Source organism: Sinocyclocheilus grahami, unplaced genomic scaffold (genome assembly GCF_001515645.1).
Source record: "Sinocyclocheilus grahami isolate Dianchi unplaced genomic scaffold, SAMN03320097.WGS_v1.1 scaffold57.1, whole genome shotgun sequence".
Classification (NCBI taxonomy): Eukaryota; Metazoa; Chordata; class Actinopteri; order Cypriniformes; family Cyprinidae; genus Sinocyclocheilus; species Sinocyclocheilus grahami.
This window is the reverse complement of record NW_015505236.1, coordinates 2,773,787-2,799,605: the sequence shown is the minus strand read 5'-3', so window position 1 is coordinate 2,799,605 and position 25,819 is coordinate 2,773,787. Positions and strand designations below refer to the sequence as shown.

The following is a 25,819-nucleotide window of genomic DNA, read 5'->3' as shown; positions in this document are numbered from 1 at the left end:
TCTTTAATCTAGATTTAAACTGACAGAGTGTGTCTGCCTCCCGAACAATGTTAGGTAGGTTATTCCAGAGTTTGGGCGCTAAATAGGAAAAGGATCTGCCGGCCGCAGTTGATTTTGATATTCTAGGTATTATCAAATTGCTAGAGTTTTGAGAACGCAGCGGACGTGGAGGACTATAATGTAACAAGAGCTCATTCAAATACTGAGGTGCTAAACCATTCAGGGGTTTATAAGTAATTAGCAAGATTTTAAAATCTATACAATGTTTAATAGGTAGCCAGTGCAGTGTTGACAGAACCGGGCTAATATGGTCATACTTCCTGGTTCTAGTAAGAACTCTAGCTGCTGCATTTTGGACCAGCTGGAGTTTGTTTATTAAGCATGCAGAAAAACCACCCAATAAAGCATTACAATAATCTAACCTTGAGGTCATAAACGCATGGATTACCATTTCTGCATTTGACATTGAGAGCATAGGTCGTAATTTAGATATATTTTTGAGATGGAAAAATGCAGTTTTACAAATGCTAGAAACGTGGCTTTCTAAGGAAAGATTGCTATCAAATAGCACACCTAGGTTCCTAACTGATGACGAGGAATTGACACAACAGCCATCAAGTCTTAGACAGTGTTCTAGGTTATTATATGCAGAGTTTTTAGGTCCTATAATTAACACCTCTGTTTTTTTTAACAAGTTTATACAAATCTTCCTCTCCTATTGAAGAGAATGAGTGGAATTGTTCCTCAGGCGATCTATAGCACACTCTCTGATGCGATACTGTAGCTGACGGTTGCATGGTTACAATTTTATCTCTAATAGTATCGATCTTGGAAGTAAAGTAGTTCATAAAGTCATTACTGCTGTGCTGTTGGGAAATGTCAACACCTGTTGATGCTTTATTTTTCGTTAATTTAGCCACTGTATTGAATAAATACTTGGGGTTATATATATTTTCTTCTAAAAGAGATGAAAAGTAATCAGATCAAGCAGTTTTTAATGCTTTTCTGTAGGATAGGTTACTTTATGAAAATACGAAATACCTCTAGTTTTGTTTTCCTCCAGCTGTGCTCCATTTTCCAGGCTGCTCTCTTTAGGGTGCGAGTGTGCTCATTATACCATGGTGTCAGACTGTTTTCCTTAATCTTTCTTAAGCGTAAAGGAGCAACTGTATCTTAAATGCTAGAAAAGAGAGAGTCCATAGTTTCTGTTACATCATCAAGTTGTTCTGAGGTTTTGGATATGCTAAGGAGTTGGGATAAATCAGGAAGATTACTTATAAAGCAGTCTTTTGTGGTAGAAGTGATGGTTCTTCCATACTTGTAACAAGGAGTAGAATTTACAGTTTTAGCTATATGAAGTTTGCACAAGACTAAATAATGATCTGAGATATCATCGCTTGGCTGCATAATTTCAACACCATCAACATCAATTCCATGTGACCATTTAACCATACACTATGTTTGCAATCAAACTGAAAACCATCATTTTCAGACTAGGTAAAAAGGAACTTCTTACTTTAGTGCAGAGTATACTTTTTGATGTGATGTCTCTCTGGATGAAACGCAGTGATAAAGTATTGATTGTTGTTGGCATGGGGATTATTTCCTGAGGGACTCATTTTCAAGTGAAGTGATCATATTTCTACTTCACTCATTTACTGTGAACTGTGCAGACCACCAGAATCTATACCCCTTTCTAAAGAGAGATGCTTTCCTTCAACTGACTCACAACAAGATTAAACTGAGATGGCTAGTGTAATTTAATTTAATTTAATTTAATGCCATGCCTAATGACTATTGTCATATCTTTCATTCTCCTTCTCTCTTCTCTTTCTTTCTGCTTGTTTTGTTGACTGGGTACAGTCTATTTTTATCTCATCTTTAAAAAAAAAAAAGCAAAATTCCATGATGGGGTTTGTTACTTCATAACACAGCAAACCTCACCATGCAAACATTTTTAAAGCCATTTCAATGAAATGATCAAATGAGCATAAAATATTATTATTGTGTCGTACAGGATCCGCCTCATTGATTTTAATGTGCCACATCATTATTGAACAGTTATTTACCATGCAATCCATAGCAGGGAACAGTTATAATGTTAAAAGTTTCCTAAAGTTTGCTTGTGCCATTTTATTTCTAACAGGCTTTTCAGATAAACCCGCATTTTTGAGTGACCTGAGAGAGGAGGAGAACCATTTTTCCTTTGTCTCTGTCTGTCACATGAGCAGTAATGCCTGTTCTCTCACCTACCACAGGTACGTCATACAGTAGCTGTGATTGAAAAATTAGCTCACTTGATCATCATAATAAAGAACAGTAATTTGGTCCTCATTAAAAAAGTACATATAAAGAAATTGAAAAAAAAAATTTATATCATGTAAAATCATGTACATTCACATGAGATTCCAGTCATTTCAGTTGTCTATTAAAAGTTTTTCATGTTGCATGGAAAAATGTTGAGAACACATGAACAATTGAAAACCATTTGTTTAATCACCTATTATGAAACAGTTTTGCTGACCAAATATTTTAAATATGACTAAAGCCTTTTTCAATACTATTGGTAAATGAAAATCTTTGTTTTTATGTGATACCACATTCACACTAATAGACATCAGTAAGTCCTGCTGTATTGGTCAATGCAACATTATTATATTATTTATGTTTCGAAAAAGTATACAGAAAATTAATAACTGTACAATTTTAAAGTATTGTGTTTTTTATATCTTGCAGGTCTGCATGAGATCCTAGCCCTCCTCACCTCCCAGCTGCATCCAGATGCTAATCACAAAGAGGACATGGTTTTCCTCAGGGAGGTCTTCAGTGAGAGGAGCCTCAGCTATATTATGAAAGTGCGTAAAGCTGGAGATAATGTCTAACATCCTAATATTGTTTTTGTGAATGATTATCCATATGTACTGACTTTTCATGCAGATCCATGAGCGACTCAGGCAGTTTCAGCTCCAGAGCCCGACCCCAGTGCTCCACAGCGCATCCTGCCTGGCAGAAGACGTAAGTGGCATCTCTACCTCAACGGCAAACAATCAAATCTTCATTATATATCTTATATATGACTTATATATACAACCTAATATATATATATATATATATATATATATATATATATATATATATATATATATATATATATATATATATATATATTTATATGTATATATGTATATATATATATATATATATATATATATATATGTATATGTATGTATTTATGTATATGTAGTGCAGACACAGAACCAAACATAAGTATTCAAAACAGTCTTTTTATTTAGACACATTTTGAGATTTACAATCAGAAAACTGGGCAGCATGAATGCAGGTATTAATACAGACATCAAAAAGTTGCATCAACATTTGAAAGCACAATGGCCTGTGCATTATGACATTTAATATGCGTATGATGTTTAAGATTATAAAAAGTATATGGAAAAAGTATTTTATTCATATGTGTTACTGTCAGACAAAATGTGTTTATTGTTTAGCCCATCTTGTCATAGACCTCTTATATATATATATATATATATATATATATATGTTTCAAAAGCTGTTCAAAATGTTGGTAAGATTTTTTTATGTTTCTGAAATGTTTCTCTTTTGCAAACCAAGACTGCATTTACTTTATGAAACAGAACATGAAACAAAAATACAGTAATATTGTGAAATATTAATATTATTTTTAATATTTCATATTATATTTAAAATAACTATTTTTATTGTAATATATTTTGAAATGTACTTTATTCCTGTAATGACAAAGCTGAATTTTCAGCAGCCTTTACTCCATTCTTCGGTGTCACATAATCCTTCAGAACTCATTCTATGGTTAGTTAGTGCTTAAGAAACATTTCTTATTATTATCAATGTTGAAAACTATCATACTGGCCCAAAACCTTTGAATGTTATAATATATAAAACAGCAACACATGTTTAAGGCTAGATGTTTTTAATGAAAAATAAAAACAGTGATTAAGTGTGGGTTTTTTCACTGTACTGTAATGTTGCCATGTTTTTGCATTTTTGCTGATATTGGTCTTGTGGTTTGCATTGACAGGTCGCAGAGGAGCTACAGATCGGACCACTGGAAGAAGATGAAAGAGAGCTATTAACACTTCTTACTGCTCCACATGTGAAGGTGCAAAACTCACACTTGTGCCCCTGTCTTTGTAGAGATTTTCCCGACTACTGATTTTCCTAATTCATGTCTTTGTGGTAAATTTTCTGAAAAATCTTCCATTGATCTTAAATTGCTCTAAAGTACAATTTATGATATTTTTATAAATAAATTCAGATGCATATAAACACTTTCCCCTTTATATTCCAATAATCTGTCAAATTGAAAGCCGCCGCATGGGTATGTAAATTCTATAACAGATATGATGCTGACACAATAATTCCTGTTAAATCAGTGTTTAAATGAAGCTTGACGTAATTAAGCTTAATTCATTTCTATTTGATAGTGAGCAGCATGACAAAATAGAATCAGATGACATTTTACAGCCTTCTAATTAGACTCGCTCATTTCCTCCACGTGCCCCAGGCATCAGTTTCCTCTTCTCTGTTTTTTTTTCTCTCCATTCTCTGTCAACCGACTACATGCTAATTCTCCCTCTCATTTATACACGAGCACATTCTTTCTTCCACAGCACCATTGGATCATCTTGTCAACTTTTGTTGTGATTTTTCTCTCCCATCAGGCAGTTCTAACAGTACATGACACAGTGGCACAGAAAAACTTTGAGCCTGTGCTTCCCCCTCTACCGGATGATCTAGACGATGAACTGGAGGAGGAATCAGTAAAGATTGTGCGTTTGGTTAAGAACAAGGAGCCTCTTGTGAGTTTCAGGATTGAGCTGTTTTGTCAACATAATGGACTAATAGTCTTAATGTACTGTCCATTATCATTAAGACATGCAAAATATAGGCTTATATTTAATTTCTGCAATCAATTATGTCTCTTTAGGGTGCAACCATCCGCAGGGATGAAGTAACTGGGGCGGTAGTGGTTGCTAGGATAATGAGGGGAGGAGCTGCAGACCGTAGTGGTGAGTGACAGCCTGATCCTTCCCCTTGTCAGCATAACTTTTTTTTCCTCTGTGCAAACTGGGTTTTTTTACACTGTGGCTGGACAACAGCAAAATCTCTCTCAGCAAATTTGATGTAACATAATCTGTGATGACGCAATCAGGGACCATCCAAGCCAAAAACTGACTGTAAAACCCATGACAGATGACTCAATTCTCAATGGAGAGATAAAGAGAGGGAATTGAATAACCATTTATTTAAATGTTGCGCAAAAGAATTTACTGAGAATGATGACATTTTGACAATTAGATGTCAGCAACAAGGGGAGACTGTAATCACAGCAGAATCATTTTTTAATATATATTAATAGAATTCTGAGCAGCGGCTTTTTCTTATCACAAGCAAAATATTGATTTAAAAAACCCTTGAGATTATGATTTGCTTTGGGATTACAGATTATACTGGAAATATACAGAGCAGATTTCATGGTTGCCATGGAAATTCTGTTGAAATATGACGTGTACCTTGCAACAGGCCCGGTTCTTGACGGCTATAGAAGGGTGGGCTTGCAGATATCCTTGGTCTAGAAGATATTTATACTGTACATATAATATAGTTAATATAGCAATATGTACACTGAAAAAAGCTTTCATGGGCAGCCTAGAATATCATGCACTTTCACAGCAAAATAGCGCTTCCATGTAATCACTAAAAATTGGTCACTCCAATTGATCAGTCTGACGATGTTCCTTTATAATCAGTGAACCTCTCTGAACTGCAAATAATATCTTATTTACGTGTCTACGTGTGGCGTTTAGCACTGAGTGAATTCTGAATACGTGATGGTGGCAGCCCAATCTATTTATATCTTTATAAATATCTTAATATATTATTATATCCTATAATAACCATTTGCACACACGAGCTTCGCTCCTCCCTACTGCAGACACAGGTTTACAAGCCACTTTTTCCAGCGTTTTTCAATCAATTTTTTGACTTTCCCTCACTTATGAACAACACATTTTCGTACACGATAAAAGCTTCTTGTGGTTTCTCGGTTTGGCCAATTTAAGCATCCATAAACAACGCAAAACACGGGCATTTTGAGTTTCTGCTAGTGATTTCTATGGAGAAAAATCACTTCCTGCCCTCCAGCTGCATTGCACGCGTCATCAGTGACGTCATGTGCAAACAACCTATAGCGTACGGCAAGCCATTTTAGCATTTAAAAGTTTGTTTAGACTATCCATAAATATCTTTTAAGGTAGGAACAATTGTATTTTGACGAGTCATAATTATAATTCGACTAGTCACAATGACAATTAGAGATATCTGCAATTATAATTGCACTAGTAAGAAATCGGATTAGAGATATCTCTAAATACTTTGACTAGTCAAAACTCCATTTAAGATATCTGTAATGACATCATAGATATCTTCAATAGGGCGTCACACATATGCAAAGGTAATTAGAGATATCTCTAATTCAGTTTCGACTAGTCACAATTATATTTTAAGATATCTGAATTGTACCTGCTCCTAGTCGAATGTGCTGTTGTGTGACCTGAGACTAAATTAACTCAGCTCCTCCCAGAGCCCCTCCCCGACTAATGTTTAGTGCTAACTGCTAACAACAGTGGTCTGCTTTTCTTGTCACGGAGAGAAAAGCTACTGGATGAATTACTTCAGGGGTTATTAAATAATATCTGGATGCAGCCATATGTGGTAAAAGGTCTCCAGCGTGCATGTATGTATAGCGCTGTGATTTTAATTGAATCGTGTTGCAAAACGGACCAAATGCAGTGTAATGTTCAATAAAGGCAGAAAACCACAAACTGCTTGTCTGAATTGATTTATTATACGTTTAGACATAATGAAGAACAATGGAATTATACAATAAAAACATGAAAAATAGTACAAATAAATGCATGACGGACAAGAACAATGCTTCAGAATCAGATGCAGTCAAAAAAAGGTGAAGGCTGATTTTAAAAAGATTACAATTTGATAAAAGTTTAACTGGCATTGATGACATTTATTAGTGGGTTACATTACGTTGTGTATGGATTCAGGTTTACTTGTGTCGTTATGGCAGCTTTTTTCCGCCATGGAATAAAAAATAAAAGTCATTTGCAGCTTTTTATCTTACAATTCTGACTTTTTTTCTTCTCAGAATTGTGAGATATAATCAATGCTAGTTATAAATTTTATTACTCACAAATCTTTGCATTGTGTTTAGCTATATCTTGCAATTCTGAGAAAAAAAGTAAGAATTGTGGAATAAAAAGTCGCTATTTATTAATTAATTAATTATTTCTTTATTTAGTGGCGGAAACGAGCTTCCATAGGAAATAGCCCACAAGGTGAGAGTGTTGCATTTTATTATAGCAAGAGATCCATGATAATGATTTTCTGTTGTGTTCAATGATGAGTGCCAATGTATTCTTTTAACATTATATCAAATGTTGCAACAGCTGACATGAGGCCTATACAAATCCTTAACTACTGATTTTACATGTGTTCGTTTGTAAATAAAGGCTAACACAATTTAATCCACAGCACACGTCTCAAAATTACGATATAGAATAGGACAAAAGCCTGTCTGAGTCCTCTCTGTGTAGTCTACCACTTTTACACATGCTCCAGCTACATTTTTATTTCCATACTTTTTAATTACTTCTGTATAAAACAGTTTAAAATGACCCAAAGACGTAGGACCTTTATTATACAACTCTTAGACAAAATGGCGGATGACAACAGTTTCCAAGGTAGGATTGGTTAATAAAATGTTTAAGGTGGGGCTTAACAAAGGTGCATTTGCATGCACATTTTAGATATCTATAAAGGAATTTTGACTAGTCACATTGTTAATTCCAGATATCTACATATGTATTTTGGATATCTTTAAGAAATCATGAATTAAAGATATCTGAAATATAATTATGACTATTCAAACACCAGTTAGAGATATCTTGAATTATAATTTTGACTAGTGTTAATTCAGTTAGAGATATCTCTAATTTAATTATCACTAGTAGAATTGTAATTTGAGATATCTCTAATTAGAATTATGCCTAGTACAAAATCAATTATAGATATATTTAATTACAATTTCTACTAGTCAAAACTCTTTTGTAGATATCCGAAAATATTTTTCAATGGAAGTCAATGGAACAATACGACTAGTGATAACAGCATTGTAGATATCTCGAATGTATATTATGACTAGTCAAAGTAACATTGTAGATATCTTCAATGCATATAATGACTAGTCATAATCACATTGTAGATATCTTAATTCCAATTACGACGAGTCAAAATTGCAGAATAGATATCTGGAATTGGAATTTTGACTAGTCAAAACTAAATTATGACTAGTACAGCAAGGAGTATTTAATGCTAAAACGGCTTGCCATAATAGCGCGCAAATATTTCTGCCCGTTTTCGCTCATTGTCAGCATCTGCTTTTCTGCAACAGACTGAAGCTCCGCGTGAATTCAGCGTGCCTTGCATTCAGCTAATAAAAGAAAAATGCTGCAATTTTCTGGAATTATTTTATTATTGTTGAGGCAGTCTCCAGCTATATCTTAAACTTCTTAAAATACAGTCCACTTCAGATTGGTTTTAATCACTGCATAAAAAAAATTAACCAATCTGTATCTAATTCTGATTGGGTGGGCAAGACTGTCATTTGGGTGGGCTTAGCCCACCCCTGCCCATGCCTGGAGTCGGCCCTGCCTTGCAAGCTAGGTTGTCCTATTGTATAATGAGTGTTAGTATGCAGTGTTATGCAGTTCCTAGAAACACAGCTTTATTAATAAGTTTACAAAGTGTACCAGAAAACCTTGTATCAGAGAGTGTTGAAGAAAAAGTACAATATCATCAAGGGGAATAAAATGTTTGATCAGAGAAACTGGGAAAAACCCTCAATTTACTGAATTTACTAGAAATATTTCATTGAATTTGAAGAATGCAGTAGCATGAAAACCAAAAATGATCAGTGATCTGGAAGCTTTTTCAAGTGAGGAAAGGGCCAAATTCCAGTAGAGAGGTTTCAGAAAAAAATATTCTCTATAAAACTTAACTTTTGGGGGTTGAATAATTTCGTACATGAATTTAGAGAGCCAATTTGAGTATATAAAATATAATAGTTATATAATAGTATATAATAGTAATTTTTTAAGATATATTTTTAAACATCTTAGCTCAATTGTTATGAATTATGAAGATAATATATAGTGTATACTGTATATTATAATATTATAAAGATAATTTATCATGACATAGAAGTACTTTCACTATAGTGAAAGCCTTACATAGAATTTTTTTATTTTTATTTTGGACCCTATATTTTAAATGCACCACGATGACTGTTCACTGAATTCTCCCTCAGGTCTGGTACATGTTGGAGATGAGTTAAGGGAGGTCAATGGAAATCTCATTATACACAAACGTCCTGAGGAGATCAGCCAGATTCTGGTGTGTTCACTATTCCTCTGTTGTTCTACAAAACTGAGTCATTCCCATAAGATTCCTTATCTGAAACGGCACTTACCTGATTTAGTGTCCTTGATTGTTTATTGTTTGTCTGGCTGCAGTCTCAGTCTCAGGGCTCGATCACTCTGAAGATAATCCCTGCCATTAAGGAGGAGGATAGATTCAAGGAGAGTAAGGTGAATGTAATCACTTTATTTGAACATCATAGGACAGAAATGATAGTAGCTGCTTCATAATATGTATGCAATGTTATATGCTCTGTTTTTTTATTTTTCTCTTAAAGGTCTATTTAAGAGCCCTGTTTGATTACACACCATTTGAAGACAAGGCCACACCTTGTCAGGAGGCAGGACTGCCTTTCACACGTAGGGATATCCTGCAGGTGGTGAGCCAAGACGACCCAACATGGTGGCAGGCCAAAAGAGTGGGAGACAGCAACCTGCGTGCCGGCCTCATTCCTTCAAGACAGTTCCAGGAGAGGTACACAACAAAAATCATGTCTACAGCTACCTTTCATTTACCTTTATTACTGCCTTATAGACCAGATGTCTCTAATATGCAATAGTTGTTCAAGAGCAGATTTTAAGTGGAGGCTGATTCTTCAAAAATTGGATTTGTTTGGAAACATTAATATTAAGTTTCTTTCCTCCTTTTATGTAAATTACAAGCAGGATTGATGATGTATTAAAATGTAAATAAAACTGGTTTTAAAGTTCTGATATTAATTAGCTATTAATAGAACAGGAATTAAATCCTTGACCAAAATTATGTTGTATGCATTATTTTAATATCCATTCTGATTGGTCATTTTTAATCAAATCAGCCTCCTCTTGCAGAGTTTAATGGGCTATCATATATTGAATAAAAAAAAACATCCTTTAAAATTAGTTCATCAGATTTATGAATGTTAGTAGGTAAATTAATAATTTCCACTATAGGTCTTCTAAAACAAAGTGTTTGATTTCTTCTGATTATAATTATATTTGGACTTTTTGTCCTAAATCTGCAGACGACTGTTGTATAGGATGAAAATGGGAACACACCAGAGCCCTAAATCACCTAGAGCAACACCATGTAAGTTCTAAGAAACTACTGCATTGCTAACAGATACGTTATACTACTTAACTAAAGACATGAATTTCTTGTTAATATTTAAACAAATGCTCTGTAAATGCAGAAATTATTTAGCAGACAACTGAACATCTCACATCATATTTAGGTGTGTGACTAACTAGAAAATATGGAATCGTACCAAAGCGGAATGAAGGGAACTCTGGTATTCAGACATATTAATCAGTCTATAGTCAGATATTCCTCTTTTTGTCCAGTCCTGTTAAGGGTTACCCAGACGATGCAGTGCTATTTGGCAGGACAAATGTTGTTTATGGTCAGATGCTTTAAAATGTTGGAGATGGGTATAATCAGCTTATCAATGCAGATTCTTGATTAGATTCTGAATTGCAAGCACACAAGCTTGGGACAATTTGCCAGATTCAATTCCAATTTCAAATGAATTCATTTAGGCTTCAGAGTCAGTTTTAAAGGGTTATATGATGCTGCTAAAAAGAACATTATTTTGTGTATTTGGTGTAATGAAATTTGTTTATGCGGTTTAAAGTAAAAAAAACACATTCTTTTCCACATACTGTACATTATTGTTTCTACTCTATGCCCCCGACTTTTTGATACGCATCGATTTTTACAAAGCTCATCGTTCTGAAAAGAGAGATGTGCTGTGATTGGCCAGCTATCCAGTGCGTTGTGATTGGCCGAATACCTCAAGCGTGTGACGGAAATGTTACGCCCCTACCATACTGTTGATGCCGTGTCCAGGCCAGAACGACGAGACAAAAACATTAAAGCCCATTACAAACGAGGCATTTGTTGCATCCAGTGGGGACATAATTACTGATTATAATGACTTATACTGTCTTTTTAAGCGTTGCGTTGCATCGTGCAGCGTAAACATTGAACCCTGTCTCCATTTGTGATCGGAGAAATGACAAACAACAAGTGCTACTTTACACTGGCCAAAACTCACATTTGAATCATCAGTGGCAAATCCTTTAAATGAAAACGTACTTACGGCATGAGCGGAAGCCGTGGCCTAGCGTGAGCTGAGGCTGGGCTAGAGTGAGCAGAGGCGGGTGGGCCTGAGAACAGCGCGGCCGGCGGATTCGACGAAAGAGCGGCAACCACATGTGACGACCCCAGGCTGGACTCCGCTTCATCCACGGTGAAAGCCGATCCGGCGATCCGTGTTAGAACGAGCCGTTTTAGGTAGGCATGGTTAACTCTTAACTTTTATAAAGAATATCTCTTTGGATTTGAGACTTTAGTCTTTGCAGATCTTCTTTATGCACCAAGAGCTTGTAACACTCTGAAGAGAAAGGAAAAATTTAAATCGCATCATATGACCCCTTTAATTATATATTCTTGCCAATACACAGTTATTGCATTGCATTCAATTCTACATTCACAACTCTCCCAGTCTGCAGAAAGTGCTGTATAAATATACTGAAATAGTTTGTGCAATTTTAAGAACAGATAAGCCTATCTGTATAGGATAAATTAAGATTGCAAATGTATATTTAACCAGACCTATCACAAATGACAACACTTGCAAGATTCCTTATTCATTTGCTTTTCATACTTATTCATGTTTCAGCAATTGTGTTTGTTTCCTCACTCTGCTTACCTCAGGTGACCAAACTTGTGAAAAAGGTTGGTGATTTTGAAAAAAAATGTCATTACATATGAAATAATTCAAAGGTAACACTTTATATTATAGTGTGCTTGTTACACACACACACAGTTTATATAGTAGTAATGGTAAATTATGCATAATTACAACTCCATTTCCAAAAACGTTGGAACATTTTTTTAATCCAATAAAAACAAGAATCAAAGCAAACGTGAAATTTGTTAATTCTTTTTAACCTTTATTTAACTGACAAAACTGTGAATATAAGAACTAAGAATGTTTTCACTGACCAACTTAATTGTATTTTGATAATATAAACAAATTTTGATTTCATTGGCTAACACATTACAAAAACATTTGGACATAGGCAAAATAAAAGGGAAAAGATTATAGTTAAACATCTGAACTGGTAATAGGTAAGGGTATCATAATTGGGTATAAAAATCATCCACCAAATTCTCAGTCTTTGCAAGCAAAGATGAATCATGGCTTACCACTTTGTGCCAAAATATTCTCAATTCCCCAAAAAATGAGAATTCTGCCATATTTACTCACCCTCAAGTTGCTCCAAACCTGTATGAGTTTCTTTCTTCTGCTGAACACAAAAGTGAAGAATGTTGGTAAGCAAACAGTTGATTGTAGCCATTGACCAAGTCAATGGCTACCAGCAACTGTTTGGTTTCCAACATTCTTTAAAATATAATATAATATAAATTCATACAGGTTTGGAACAACAGGGTGGGTGAATGATGACAATTTTAATTTTGGGGTGGACTATCACTTTAATGAGAGAATTGTAAAAGTATTCAAAAAATAACATTTATCAATGCAAGACTGCAAAGAAGTTAGGTCTTAATATTTTATATTTATAATATTTCATATATAATATTGTGAAAAGATTTAGGGAATCTCAGTCCATATAGGGAAAGGCAGGAAATCTCTGTTCAGTGTGCATAACCTTTGAGCCCTTAAATGTTACTTCATGAGACAGCATGTATTAAATATATCAACATGAGCTTAGGAGTACTACGAAAAACCATTGTCACTTCATACAGTCTGAGATTGCAAGATGACGCCAGCCCTCATTCATCACGTGCAACAACAGCTTGGTTTTGTAGATACTGAGTGGATGTGCTTGACTGGCCTGTCTGCAGTCCAGTTCTGTATTGTATTGAAATTGCGTAGCATTTCATGTAAAGGAGAATAAGACAATGATGACCACAGAGAAGTCTTATATCAAAGATGCAAACATTCCACTTGCAAAATGGCAGCATTTAGTAGTATCATCAGTTCAGAAATAATTAAAAGGAAAGGTTATGTAAACATGCCTCGGTCCCAACTTTTTTAGAGTGTGTTGCAGCCATTAAAATCTAAATTTGTATATATTTACAAAATACAATTAAGTTGGTGAGGGAAAACAGAGATTTTTCTTTGTACTTTTGTCAGTTAAATAAAGGTTAAAGAGAATTAACAAAACACAGATTCTAGTTTTTATTGCATTTTACAAAATGTCCCAACTTTTAAGGAAATGGGGCTGTACAAGCAGCTAACCATAAACCCTAACCCTATAGTATATACGTGTTGTTAATTAATATTACTCAGTACTTACTTGTATTGTGACAAGGTACACCGTACAATAAAGTGTAAACTAATGAAATCAAAATAATTGTAAATTCTTTTCAGATTAATTCATAAATCTGTAAAATGGGTATTTCAGGTATTTGTTACTAATTATGTTTATGGCTAGTCCATGAAAATAACCCTTAAGTTCTGAATACCCAGTACAGATGCTGAAATCCCTGCGCTCAGTGCTTGCTGCTTTAGTTGTGGTTCTCTTGGCCTCTCCATTAACTCTGACCTATGAAATGTCCTTGTAAAGTGTGATCCCCACTGATTCTCCTCTCCTGCCTGTACCCTTTCATCTCTTGTGTTCTCCTGACCCACCCACCCTCCAGAGGACTGTGACAGTGAGGGCAGTGTCAGTGGACAGCACGTAGGTGAGAGCTGGCACCTTACACACTGAATACACTCCACATGGCTTTGGCTTTGGATGATGCTTTTTTGTGTGGTGTGGTGCGCTTTATACATCGTCTGGTTTTGTTGCGAGTTCTTCGGTACACTTCACCACAGAGCTCATACGCTTGGCACATCCTAAGACCCCAGCCACTGGTCTCATCTTGAGCTTCGGACAACTCCCTCTTTGAGTTTTAGTGGTTTTTAGTGTGTGCTTTTTGCTACAAGGAAGATTGCCAGATTGGTGCACTTACTGTTGTGGTGCTTACTGCTTAAAGGGACAGTTCACCCAAAAATTAAAATTCTGTAATTTACTCAACCTCATGTTGTTCAGTTTAGCCTGTATGACTTTCTTACTTCTGCTGACCACCAAAAGAGAAACACTGAATGATATAATATGGTAGCATTTTTTGTTTTTCCTTTAAATGAAAGTGAATGAGGATCTGTGCCAGTATTCTGAAGTCATACAGTTGTTTTGTGTGAGGAATAGGCATTTACATTTACATTACATTTAGTCATTTAGCAGACGCTTTTATCCTAAGTGATAATTAATTAATTAGATTAGATTAAATTAAACTCAATCTGCATATTCAATTTTCAATGATTTATCATGCTATATTGACATAAACCTGACACATTGGCACCATATTTGCATTTATTGTATCTTCACAGCTTCATTAACTTTTTTTTAATTGTATGGGGAAAAAAACCTGCCAGCATTTTTTCTTTTAGTGTTCCAAGGAAGAAAAGTATGGAAGTGCATTCCCACCACATAAGAAAAAATTAAAAGCTAGGATTATGATATAAAAAGTCAAAATTATGACATAAAAAGTCATAATAATGACTATTTGAAATTATGGCATAAAGATCAACAATATGGCAAGTATAACATATAACATGGTTGAAATTATGAGATAATGTGTAAAAATGTTGTTATTGTTGCAATTTTTTGTCATAATTTTGATTGATCTTATATTAATGATTTTTATCTCAGGCATGACTTTGTATCTCATAATTTTGTTTTTTAATCATAATTATAATTTAGCAAAGCATATTTTTTTCTTATGTAATGGAATTGGGCTTTTACAGGGAAGGAACTTGTGTGGGCTTGAAACTTTTATTTTTGGTGAATGTTTCCTTTAAGCATGAACAACAGGTGCACTGCTACAGCCAGGGAACTATTGTTTTCGGGCTAATGGCTCACAGAGGCTTTGGCATGGCTGATAGCTTGTGATAGTCTTTATAGAACTATAGAACTGCTGGATGTGTGATGGTCTAACCTTAGTTGTAGTTTCTCCAGAGTGTAAGGCGGTGGCACTGTCCTGTGGCCAGGCCTTTTCTTGGGAGTTTTACTCAGGTACCATATTTGTCATACTGTCATATCATACTTGTAATGTGAATAGATGCGTTGCTGCTTTAACTTATTCACTGCATATTCAATTTTACAAAGCAGATGAACAGTGTGTTGCTATTTTCCCCTGAGATGCAGCTGTTACATAAAATCAGCAGCAGTGTCAGGCACATGGTATTTTTAGTCTGGAGGACATACCTCTTTCCATCCTTGTCTTTTTGTCTTATCTTTGTGTTCATGTAATTATGTCATGTCTATTTCTGATTTTCTCTATATTTTTAGATGTTTTTTTTTACCTATGTTGATCTACTGGAAAATCTTTCTGCTCTCACAGCTGGTCTAAGGAGAAGCTTCAGACTGAGCCGCAAGGATCACCAGGGTTCAACCAAAGAGTCTCGTCCAGCAGAGTCTGAAGAGAATGAGTTCCTCATATATGAAGAGGTGACACTATATCAGATGAGAGCCCAAGACAAACCAAGGCTTGTGGTGCTGATAGGTAAGATTCAAGGGATGTCAGGAGGACATTCTACACGGCCTTCAGAATCTCATTTCCTTTTATTCTGCAGGATCTCTTGGTGCTCGGATCAATGAGTTGAAGCAGAAGGTGATTGCTGAGAATCCTCATCGGTATGGTGTCGCTGTGCCACGTGAGTTTTCTTTTTCCATTAGCCCCACATTAGAGACTATGCAGGTCCTGGCTTATAATATACACTAAGAAGCTGAATCAAAGTAGAACCTACTTTTGCTTCAAGTTGATGACCTGAGTTTAAAGCTTCGAATTTTACATTTTATTTATTCAAATAACTACATGTTGTGTATTGTAAAATCACATGTGACATTAACTAAAATGCTAGTATAATTTGTGTGATCATTTTCTAACAGACACAACAAGACCCAGAAAGAGCCATGAAAAGGAAGGTGTAGAATACCACTTCATCTCCAAGCAGGCCTTTGAGGCTGACATCCAATCGAATAAGTATGTTGTATGAAACTTTTTAATATCTATGTTGGGTATGCTTTTTGTCAGTATTTTGTCAGTAAAACATCTGTGTGGCATTTTGTTAAAGGCACAGTTCCCCCAAAAAGTTTTTTTTTCTTTTGCTACCATTCTGTTGTAACTGCATGGCAATTTTCTTCTTATGTGTTCTGAGGAAGAAAAAGTCATACAGGTTTGGTAAATGATGACAGCTTTTATTTTCGGGTGAACTACTCATTTAATAGTGTTATCAGATTTAATTTTACCGTTGTTTGAATTGATGTAACATGTATTGTGTATACCCAGGTTTATTGAATATGGTGAATATAAGAGTAACCAATATGGGACAAGTCTGGAGTCAATCCGGAGTGTCCTGGCGAGAAATAAAGTATGTCTGGTAGATGTTCAACCTGAGGTAAATATAACATTGTCATTGTAATTATTTTCAGTATTGGCTTTTCTCTCTATTTCTGATTCTGAGCTGTGAGATGTGATGTGAAGTAATGCATAATGCATTTAAATAAATGAGTAATTGCACTGAAATTGTGATCTTTTTTATATTTTGCATTGAAAAGAATAGCTTTGATATTTTGCTAATAGCTCCCTTTGTTTTACATTGCAAAAAGTCATACAGGTTTACAGGTAGATTATTGTATTCATTTCTAAGTCACTTTGAATAAAAGTGTTTGCTAATTAACAAATATGTGTAAATGGAGACCTCTTGCACAGTGGTAATGTTCCTGCTCAACCTAATCTTGATTTGAATCTACAACTTTTGCCATCAGCAGATACTCATAATTGGTCATATTTGGTCATAATTGGAAACCAATGCAATGATTTATATCTTTTTTTTACTCTAAATCTCAGGCCCTGAAAATTCTCCATTCAGCAGAGTTTAAGCCCTATGTGATTTTTATAAAGCCACGCATCCCTGAGATACATCGGCAACGTAGCTCTCCCACATCACCAGGAAGGGGTGACAACGGACACATCACGGTGAGACGGGATTTATATCACCATACTTCCCAAATGCAGCTAGTAAATCTCTGTCATTTAACTCTTATATTGCACACAGTGAACAAAAACTCTCTATTTCTATTTCTCTTTCTCTATCCTCATATGAAAAGGATGAAGACCTGCAGGACATGAGGCAATCAGCCAAGCAGATGGACCAGCAATATGGCCACCTAGTGGACAGGGTCCTGGTAAAGGAGGACTCTGCCAGTGCCTGTGTAGAGCTGAGGAATATTCTGGAACGACTTGAGAGGGAGCCGCAGTGGGTGCCTGTCAGCTGGGTCCGAACTTGATCCTCCCTCCTTCCTTAAATTCAAACAATCACATATGGTGTAATGAAAACATAGACCTCTCTGCCTCTTTCTGAGTCTGCTATCTGCCAGTTTCTGTTTCATCCTGTTCGACTGAAGTAATACAAAGCAAAATACAAGTGCCGTCTGAATTGTTGAATCTGAGGTCTGTTGTACTGCGTAGTGGTGAAGATCTCTGTTCATAAAATTTTGCATGGAAGTAGCATTGATAAGAAATGAATCACTGATAGCTGAAAGAATTTGTTTTCTGTGGGAAAAAATGGTTGTCCTTATTTCTGTTGAGTGAGCTGCACAAATGAACATCAAATGAGGACAGGACCACTTGAATGAGAGGACAACACTGACTCAGGTTTACTCACTGTGTCAAAGCTGGTTTCTTCCAGGCAAACAATCTAGTGTGAAAGTCTTTGGTTTTGTTATCTTCAACTTATGCTGGCTGTGTATATTTAGTCAAATGTAAATGGGAATGATGTAAAATATCATACTGTATATTTGCAAACAATTTCAGTGTTTACACTTGTGTAAAATAAAATTTCGTATTTGGTCACACATAAATTAGTTGTAATTGTCAATGTTTTAGTGTCAAACCGATGACTGTATGATGTCTGTGTAGTTTATTAGACAAATTCTACATTATAGTCAAAGAGCATAAAGCATGTTAACATCTTTATTGCCATATAGTACTGTTCAAAATGTTATGAATGTGTGCCCTTTTAGAATACATGGAGTATTTTTGAATGTAATTGTTATAATAAAAATTACAAACTGTATATCTTTCTTTCAGATTTCTCTTTTATTAGAGAGAACAGAAAAACAAAATATTATTATTTGAATATTTAATATATTATATTACATATACACACATTTAACAAATAAATATTGCTTTGAATGTTTAAGCCAACAGACCTTGAGCATTACATCATCTTGAGCTCTTGTTGAATTTTTAGTGACTGGTAATACAGTCATCCAAGCAGCAGATGGTAGTAACAGGCTTTTTAATTCTATATTTATACCTCTTAAAACAAAACAAGCAGAGCATCATGAGGTAAAGTGGACCGTTTAAAATACAAAAAAAAAACAAGATGTATTATTATTAATTTATTGCCATTTAAGAAGTTTCATTTTTTCAAAGATACTAAAGTACCTTCTGTCCATGAATAGGAGGGCTTGTTCTATCTGAACTGACATCAGCGAGATCATATGCAACCAACATTTATAAGCACATAAAATACCAAATATTTTTGGGCTCATGTACTGCAGCACATTCTCATCTGATTTCACTGGTTGGTTCTCTAAATACTGATATTCTTGCAATAGCTCTGTAAATATTGCCACACTATGCAAAACTGCTCACATTTCAGCTCAGGTACTTCAGGTCACTGAGGAAGTGACACACAAAAACCTAAGACCGTAACACAATTGTGTGTCATTCTCAACAATAATATTTGTGAACAGTCCAATTAATGCAAGTAAACGTTTTTAAAATGGAAAAAGTCACACAGACAAATGAAGAAATCCTTGCAAGTTCTATCTTGTTCTGCACTCTCTTTCCCTTAATACATGTTTGCATGACTGCTGATATCAAGCAAACACACCCTGCATTGTTTAACCAACCTCAAGAAATCATCCATAATTAACAGCATTCAATGTGAAAACAATAATCCTATTAGTCAATCCAATACTCAAAATGTTAAATAAAACACCACATGTTCTAAATTGTCCTGCTTATACTAAACTGCATACTTTAACAATCTGTAATTGCACTAAATTTAGCTAAACAAGCACTTTCCTTGATTCTATATTATAGAGGTAAATTAATTCTCACTGATCATCATCATGGACCATCGTCATCATTAGTGTAAGCAGAATGTGATTTGATTAGTGTATTTTGTATCATTATGCTGATGGCCAGCTGTAGCTACATTGAGTGTGCAGGCTGTCTGTACGCTTCCTGTTTTGCAAGTGTGGTTAATGGACCAAGAGTTGCTTGAAGTTTCCACTGTTGAGATACAGACTTAAGTGTTTAGATTAGACTTCAGCAAAACAAACTCAGACGTCTCAAAATGAAAAGAAGACTGTAATAAAAGGTAAAAATATATTATTTTTAATACGCTGAGAGCACAAATGTATTGTAATATATTTTTTGCTTAAATGGCTGCTTATAACTTCATTTTATTAGAGAATTTTTATTAGACAATGCATTTTAAAACTTTTTTATACACCTATGCTTTGTCTTTTCTGCCTCCTGAACTTATTCAAAGCATATACATGTATCTATAACAAAAATATTCACCATGGAATAAATATATCCTACAGATGTATGAATTGTATTTAAAAAACATATTATATGTGGTTATTTTCAAGTTTTAGAAGTGCCCTTACCTATATAATTTTCATGAAATATGATTGAAGTATTGTACTCTGTATTTTGTGATGATCATAAATGCATTATACATTTTGTAAAATGTTGCAATATGGATCTTGCTAATGTAGGTCACATTACTCAATAGGCTGCTATCATTGCAACATACAGCATTTTGACCGTCTAACACCAATAGAGCATGACAGCTTCATAAATGTTTAACACCCACAAATGACAGCTTGCAATTGGTATGATGTGATCTTGCACTTATGAACAAGGTTCCCACTCATTTTGACCAATGATCTTCCATGCTTTCCAGATATTCGTGATAAAATTATTATTTTTGTATTATTATTATTTTTAATAATTCAAAAAAGTGATTACATTTACAAAGAGTAATTTCTAGCACAACCAATTAGAAAATGTAGAATTATAGGATGTAAAAAAAAAACTTTGGCCTGATATTTTTTTTTATTTTTGACCCTGGACAACAAAACCAGTCATAAGTTGCACTGGTATTTTTGTAGCAATAGCCAAAAATACACTGTATGGGTCAAAATAATAGATTTTTCATTACGCCAACAAATCATTAGGATAGTAGATCATGTGCCATGAAGATATTTTGTAAATTTCCTACTGTAAATATATCAAAACGTACGTTTTGATTATTAGTAATATGCATTGCTAAGAACTTCATTTGGACAACTTTAAAGGCAATTTTCTCACATTTATTTTATTTTTTTTGCACCCTCAGATTGCAGATTTTCAAATAGTTGTATCTGTAGTTGTATCTCCAAATATTGCCTTATCCTAACAAGCCATAAGTCAATGGAAAGCTTATTTGTTCAGTTTTCAGATGATTACAAAAAAATTGATCTTATGACCGGTTTTGTGGTCCAGGGTCACATTTATGAAAAGTTATACCTGTATAGTTAGGCCTAAGTGTTTATAGGACCTGAATGAACGCTGAGCAAGTGAAAATGGGGCATGGCAGAGGCTCCTCCATGAACTAGGTCTATTTTTATGATGTGAGCACATGAAATGCCCACTGTGCCACAACTCAAGAACCAGTTTTGTTTTTGTGCCAAAAGTAAACTTAGCCCACATGTGACACAAACTAACAACCTCATTATATGTGAATAGTTACAGTGACACGGTAAAAAATCTAAATAAAAAGCCTCTGTATTATTAATAAAGAAAAAATACAGAAAATAAATTACTTTTATCCAGAAATTGCGCGTCACAGCTTCGTCAGAGGTCTATCTAATTTTGGTTGACGCTTTTCCCCCGCCTCTCTCCCGGCTCACTGCTGTGCCGATCTGCGGTCAGTGCGGTGCATGCGGGCCCCGACTGATTCTTTCCTGCGCGCTGATTGCTCGAGCGCCTCGCTCTCCTGCACTCCTGCTCTCCCATTGGCTGTCAAAATGGGTTACTGTTAACCAATGCGCGCAGAGGCTTGATGTACCGGCTGAGAGCTCCTGGCTTTTGCAGTACAGCTGGACCGCGAAGGGGGCGTGCCGCTGCAAACGACGGTTCGTCAGTGGGTTTTTAGTTATCATGGTCGACACGTTGTTAAGTGAAGTTTAAAAGCAAGAAGGAAAAAACTGTACTTATTCAAACTATAATAGAGCAAACCGTGTCTGCCGTTTTGGTAACAAGCCACGGGTTTCATGAATTGCACCAGGTAAGAATACAGAGTGCGTCACAGTGCATCGAGTGGGTTTGTCACTGCGTGCTGGAAAAGTGTAAAGATGACTTTTGAATATGACTAATGATTTAGATTCAATTTAAAACTATACTGGCTTGTTTAAAGTATTATTTGAACATTGGGAATGTCAAGCTGTTTAAACTTCTATTAGCGTATTTGTTTATGTTACTAGTACTGAATTTTTAATAGCTGGTAATTAGTCCAACTGCGACAATTGGTTAACATTTAGTTCCATTGTTTTTGCTATGTTTTGCCAATGAATTCTATAGGGATCTGTGGTTTAGATTTAGCTGTAGTACATATTCCAGTTTTACTGGTACTATTCATTGAAGTACTGGTATTCTCTAGTTACTAGTCTCTGTTATAGCTTTACTATTATTTTTGTATTAAATAGTTTCTATTTTTGAGACACTGCTATGCTGTTATTAGTAGTAACATTGCTTATCTCACTAGTTACAATAACATTTTTACTTGTCATTCTGTATCTAGCCAGTCATTACATATATACAGACTGCCTACTTTATAGGTAAATTCTTAAAAGTAGTACTACAAAAAATTACTAGTAAGAACTGAAATGCACAGTAGTGTCTACTGTCTAATGACTTTTAGTGCTAAAAACACTGGAATAGATATTTTATAAATGTATATTTTATAATGTGTTGCTTTTGGATTTATCCCAGTCCTTAATTTAGTCATGTATTAAAGTATGATATAAATATTATATGTAATAATAAATATAATATGGAAGTATGAATTTTCCTTATAAAAACTAATAATTATTCTAATTTGAAAAGCTTAAACCACCAGCTATTGCACTATAATTGAATTGTAAAATAGCTCAAACTAGCTGCAGATATAGTTTTGTTAACCACTTTAATCTCTAAATTCTGAGGAAAGTATTTCATGTCTCCTGCTTAATTGGTCACTGTAGTGTTCTTCATTATTGTCTTCATGACAGGGTTCTGCAGATACTCAACCCCAGGCCAATGCCAAGTCCAATTATGCCTGTGGATGTGGCAATGAGAATTTGTCTGGCACATTCGCCGCCTCTTCGCAGTTTCCTCAGTTCATATGAGGTCTGCAAGTCCAGGAGCCTAGTCAACCAGTACAAACCTCTGAGATCCTGCATCAGCACCAAGACAGATGTGGACACTGATAACATAGGATGGAAGAGTCCCGAGACCAAAAACAAAAAGAAAGTGGTTTTTGCTGACTCCAAAGGCATGTCTCTGACAGCAGTCTATGTATTCAAGGAATTCGAGGAAGACCCCATGTTAGACCTGCAGTTCGAATTATCAGACTTGGAGGACGCCATTGTGGGCCTGAAAGCGGAGAAGGAGAAGAATTTGATTTTGGATTTCCCTCAGCCTGCTGCAGACTATTTGGACTTTCGGAACCGTCTAAAGAAGAGCCTGGTATGCTTGGAAAACTGCATAATTCAAGAGAGATCGCTCACCGGCACAGTCAAAGTGAGCAACGTAAGCTTTGAGAAAATGGTCCATATGCGAATAACATTTGATTCATGGAAAAGCTACGCTGATATTCCTTGTACATACATGAATAATGTTTATGGTTGTGAGGATGTTGACGCTTTCTCGTTTTCCATCGACCTTCCAAGTTTTGTGCCCCCACAAGAGCAGGTGGAGTTCTGCATATCTTACAAAACTCATGATACCACATACTGGGACAATAACGATGGGAAAAATTACAAGCTGGTACATGCAGAGAACGACCCCAGCCAGACCAGTGTAACCCAACAGATGGCAACAGATTTCAAGAATCAAGGCAAACAGCCAGAGATGGATTATGATCAATTTGGGAGCCCGAGAACGTCTAGTGGATTCTTCCCCGAGTGGCAGAGTTGGGGTCATATTGAGAACAACACCCCCTACTGGTGACAGTTCAAGACCCCTGATGAACTTGAAGTAAATGTTGTAACAAGGACAAATGCAAATGGTTTCAGAATTGACTTTTGAAAAGTCTGAAGCGTAGAAATTAGCAATGATATCCTCAAAAGAAAACACTTTTGGCCATGTGTGGCCATCTTTCATACTGTCCAAATTAATTAAATGTTGGTGTATGATTTTGAGATACACATTTAGTTTAAAATGAGAAGTTTGGGCTCTATGCAACGTTGAGACTAACCATGTTAATCGTATGGCTCAGAATGAAAAATGTTGGTTTATGTAATTTTCTAGCACACTACGTACACTATTTTGTAGATCTGACATGGGGTAAACCAATCATTTTCATAACATAGATGCCTTCCTTTGTGTTATTCTGTAATTAACTGTTATACAAAGGCATTGTTTTGGATATCTTTCGAAATGTCCTTGAATGAAGCAAACAACTAGCATTTGCTCTGAAATAGATTCTGCAACATACTATTTTCTGCAACATATTACCTTGAAGGGTAATAATTTTATAATTATTCTATCTAAAGTCACTGAATTTTGGGAATCCTACTTTTGAAATGTGACTGGACGTTAATCATTTAAGTCATCTTTAAAGGGATAGTTCAACCAAAAATGAAAGTTCTGTAATTTATTCAACCTCCAAACATGTATGCATTTCCGTTATTTTAACACAATAGAAGATATTGAATAAAATGTATCAGTGTTTTTTTTTTTGGCCATATAATGAAAGTAAATGTTGTTATGGACCCCACTGACTTTTATTGTATGGACAAAACAGTTCTTCAAATGATGTTCTCCAGTGTTCCACTGAAGAAAAAGTTGTTGAAGTTTAATACCACGTGAGGGTGATTAGAGAATGACAGAATTTTCAATTTTGAGTGAATTGTCCCTTTAACAGCAATGCATAAAATGTGTGTAATTTTCGGATTATGGAATAATCTGGTACAATATGAGATTGCTTCATATTGAAGTTTTTGCACCTCATTTGATAGTACCAGTTTATCTGTATTTTTCTAATGAATGCACTAAGCGTGACACACTATAAGGGAGTCCATGAGTGATAATAATGCCCATTAAGTGCTAAATCCCTGCTGTTGCACTTCCGATTTTTCCTACGTCTGTTCTACTTTTTTTAAAGCTGCACTTTCCTACAACAATTTTTTCCTACAACATATTTGCTGCTATGGTGCTATTGTGTGTGGCTGTGTGTGCTGCATTGTGATTTATGACCCATGGTGTGTGGAAACTCTCCAGTGTTATTTGGAGGATAAAAGATGAAGGATTTGGATGTAACTTTATGAAGGTCATAGTAAGTCAGGTAGAGTGGCTAAAGAGAGTGATAATATTGAATGAGATTGTTGCTTTTTTCCTGATTGTTTTTCCTTCTTCCGCTACAATAGAAAAACAGGTTGAGACTTTGAACGAAAGTGATTGTAGACTGTGATGAACCGTGAGCTGCTGTAATTTGCGGAGAGGGATCATGTAGGTTGAATGTAAAAAGGGGCCTACACAAGCCACAGTGTATGCCTACATATTTTTTTCTACTGCAAAGAAAGATGTTTGTTTGAAAGAATCTTGTACTGTGTTTCTGTTAGAAATAAATTCTAATATTTCTATGATTAGTGGACTTGTGTTTTATTATGAATATGTCATGTTTTACTTCAACTGCTTCTCATTAATATCATGACTTCAATATCAAGAGTGCACCATGAGATGACACCAGGCCTCTGTTATATACTAATTAATGAAAATGAATGTTTTGCTTAGGAGTGTATCGATATGTTTATGACCTTTTAGAGTCAGGAATCATTCCTGAATGAGAAGAATAAATACCTGTTAAGAGATAAAAATGTGTCTAATGTGCAGATGCCCAACAAGTATAAATGTTTAAAAAATAGCATATTTCTAATAACAGAATGAGTGC

The 25,819-nt window shown here is 35.2% G+C and overlaps 2 protein-coding genes across 4 annotated transcripts in view; both read left to right on the top strand.

Moving 5' to 3' along the window:
• Positions 1-18,580, top strand: part of LOC107584156 (MAGUK p55 subfamily member 3-like) — a 25,580-nt gene extending 7,000 nt beyond the window's left edge. For 2 of the 3 annotated variants that reach the window (XM_016270640.1, XM_016270641.1), the window contains exons 2-19: positions 2,147-2,258; positions 2,737-2,855; positions 2,938-3,015; positions 4,073-4,153; positions 4,716-4,853; positions 4,982-5,063; positions 9,437-9,522; positions 9,642-9,716; positions 9,824-10,020; positions 10,550-10,614; positions 12,244-12,264; positions 14,200-14,241; positions 15,943-16,104; positions 16,175-16,255; positions 16,491-16,584; positions 16,891-16,999; positions 17,452-17,580; positions 17,712-18,579. In XM_016270640.1, coding sequence (XP_016126126.1) covers positions 2,234-2,258; positions 2,737-2,855; positions 2,938-3,015; positions 4,073-4,153; positions 4,716-4,853; positions 4,982-5,063; positions 9,437-9,522; positions 9,642-9,716; positions 9,824-10,020; positions 10,550-10,614; positions 12,244-12,264; positions 14,200-14,241; positions 15,943-16,104; positions 16,175-16,255; positions 16,491-16,584; positions 16,891-16,999; positions 17,452-17,580; positions 17,712-17,891 — 1,764 coding nt within the window. In that variant the 5' untranslated portion in view covers positions 2,147-2,233 and the 3' untranslated portion in view covers positions 17,892-18,579. Of the gene's footprint in view, positions 1-2,146; positions 2,259-2,736; positions 2,856-2,937; positions 3,016-4,072; positions 4,154-4,715; positions 4,854-4,981; positions 5,064-9,436; positions 9,523-9,641; positions 9,717-9,823; positions 10,021-10,549; positions 10,615-12,243; positions 12,265-14,199; positions 14,242-15,942; positions 16,105-16,174; positions 16,256-16,490; positions 16,585-16,890; positions 17,000-17,451; positions 17,581-17,711 lie in introns of all 3 variants that reach the window. The other variant, XM_016270642.1, reaches the window with a different exon arrangement.
• Positions 18,581-21,753: 3,173 nt separating this feature from the next.
• ppp1r3cb (protein phosphatase 1, regulatory subunit 3Cb) lies at positions 21,754-25,531 on the top strand. Its single transcript, XM_016270661.1, has 2 exons — positions 21,754-21,955; positions 22,938-25,531. The coding sequence occupies exons 1-2, from the start codon at positions 21,942-21,944 to the stop codon at positions 23,875-23,877; spliced, it is 954 nt and encodes a 317-aa protein (XP_016126147.1). The 5' UTR covers positions 21,754-21,941; the 3' UTR covers positions 23,878-25,531.
• Positions 25,532-25,819: the final 288 nt, after the last annotated feature.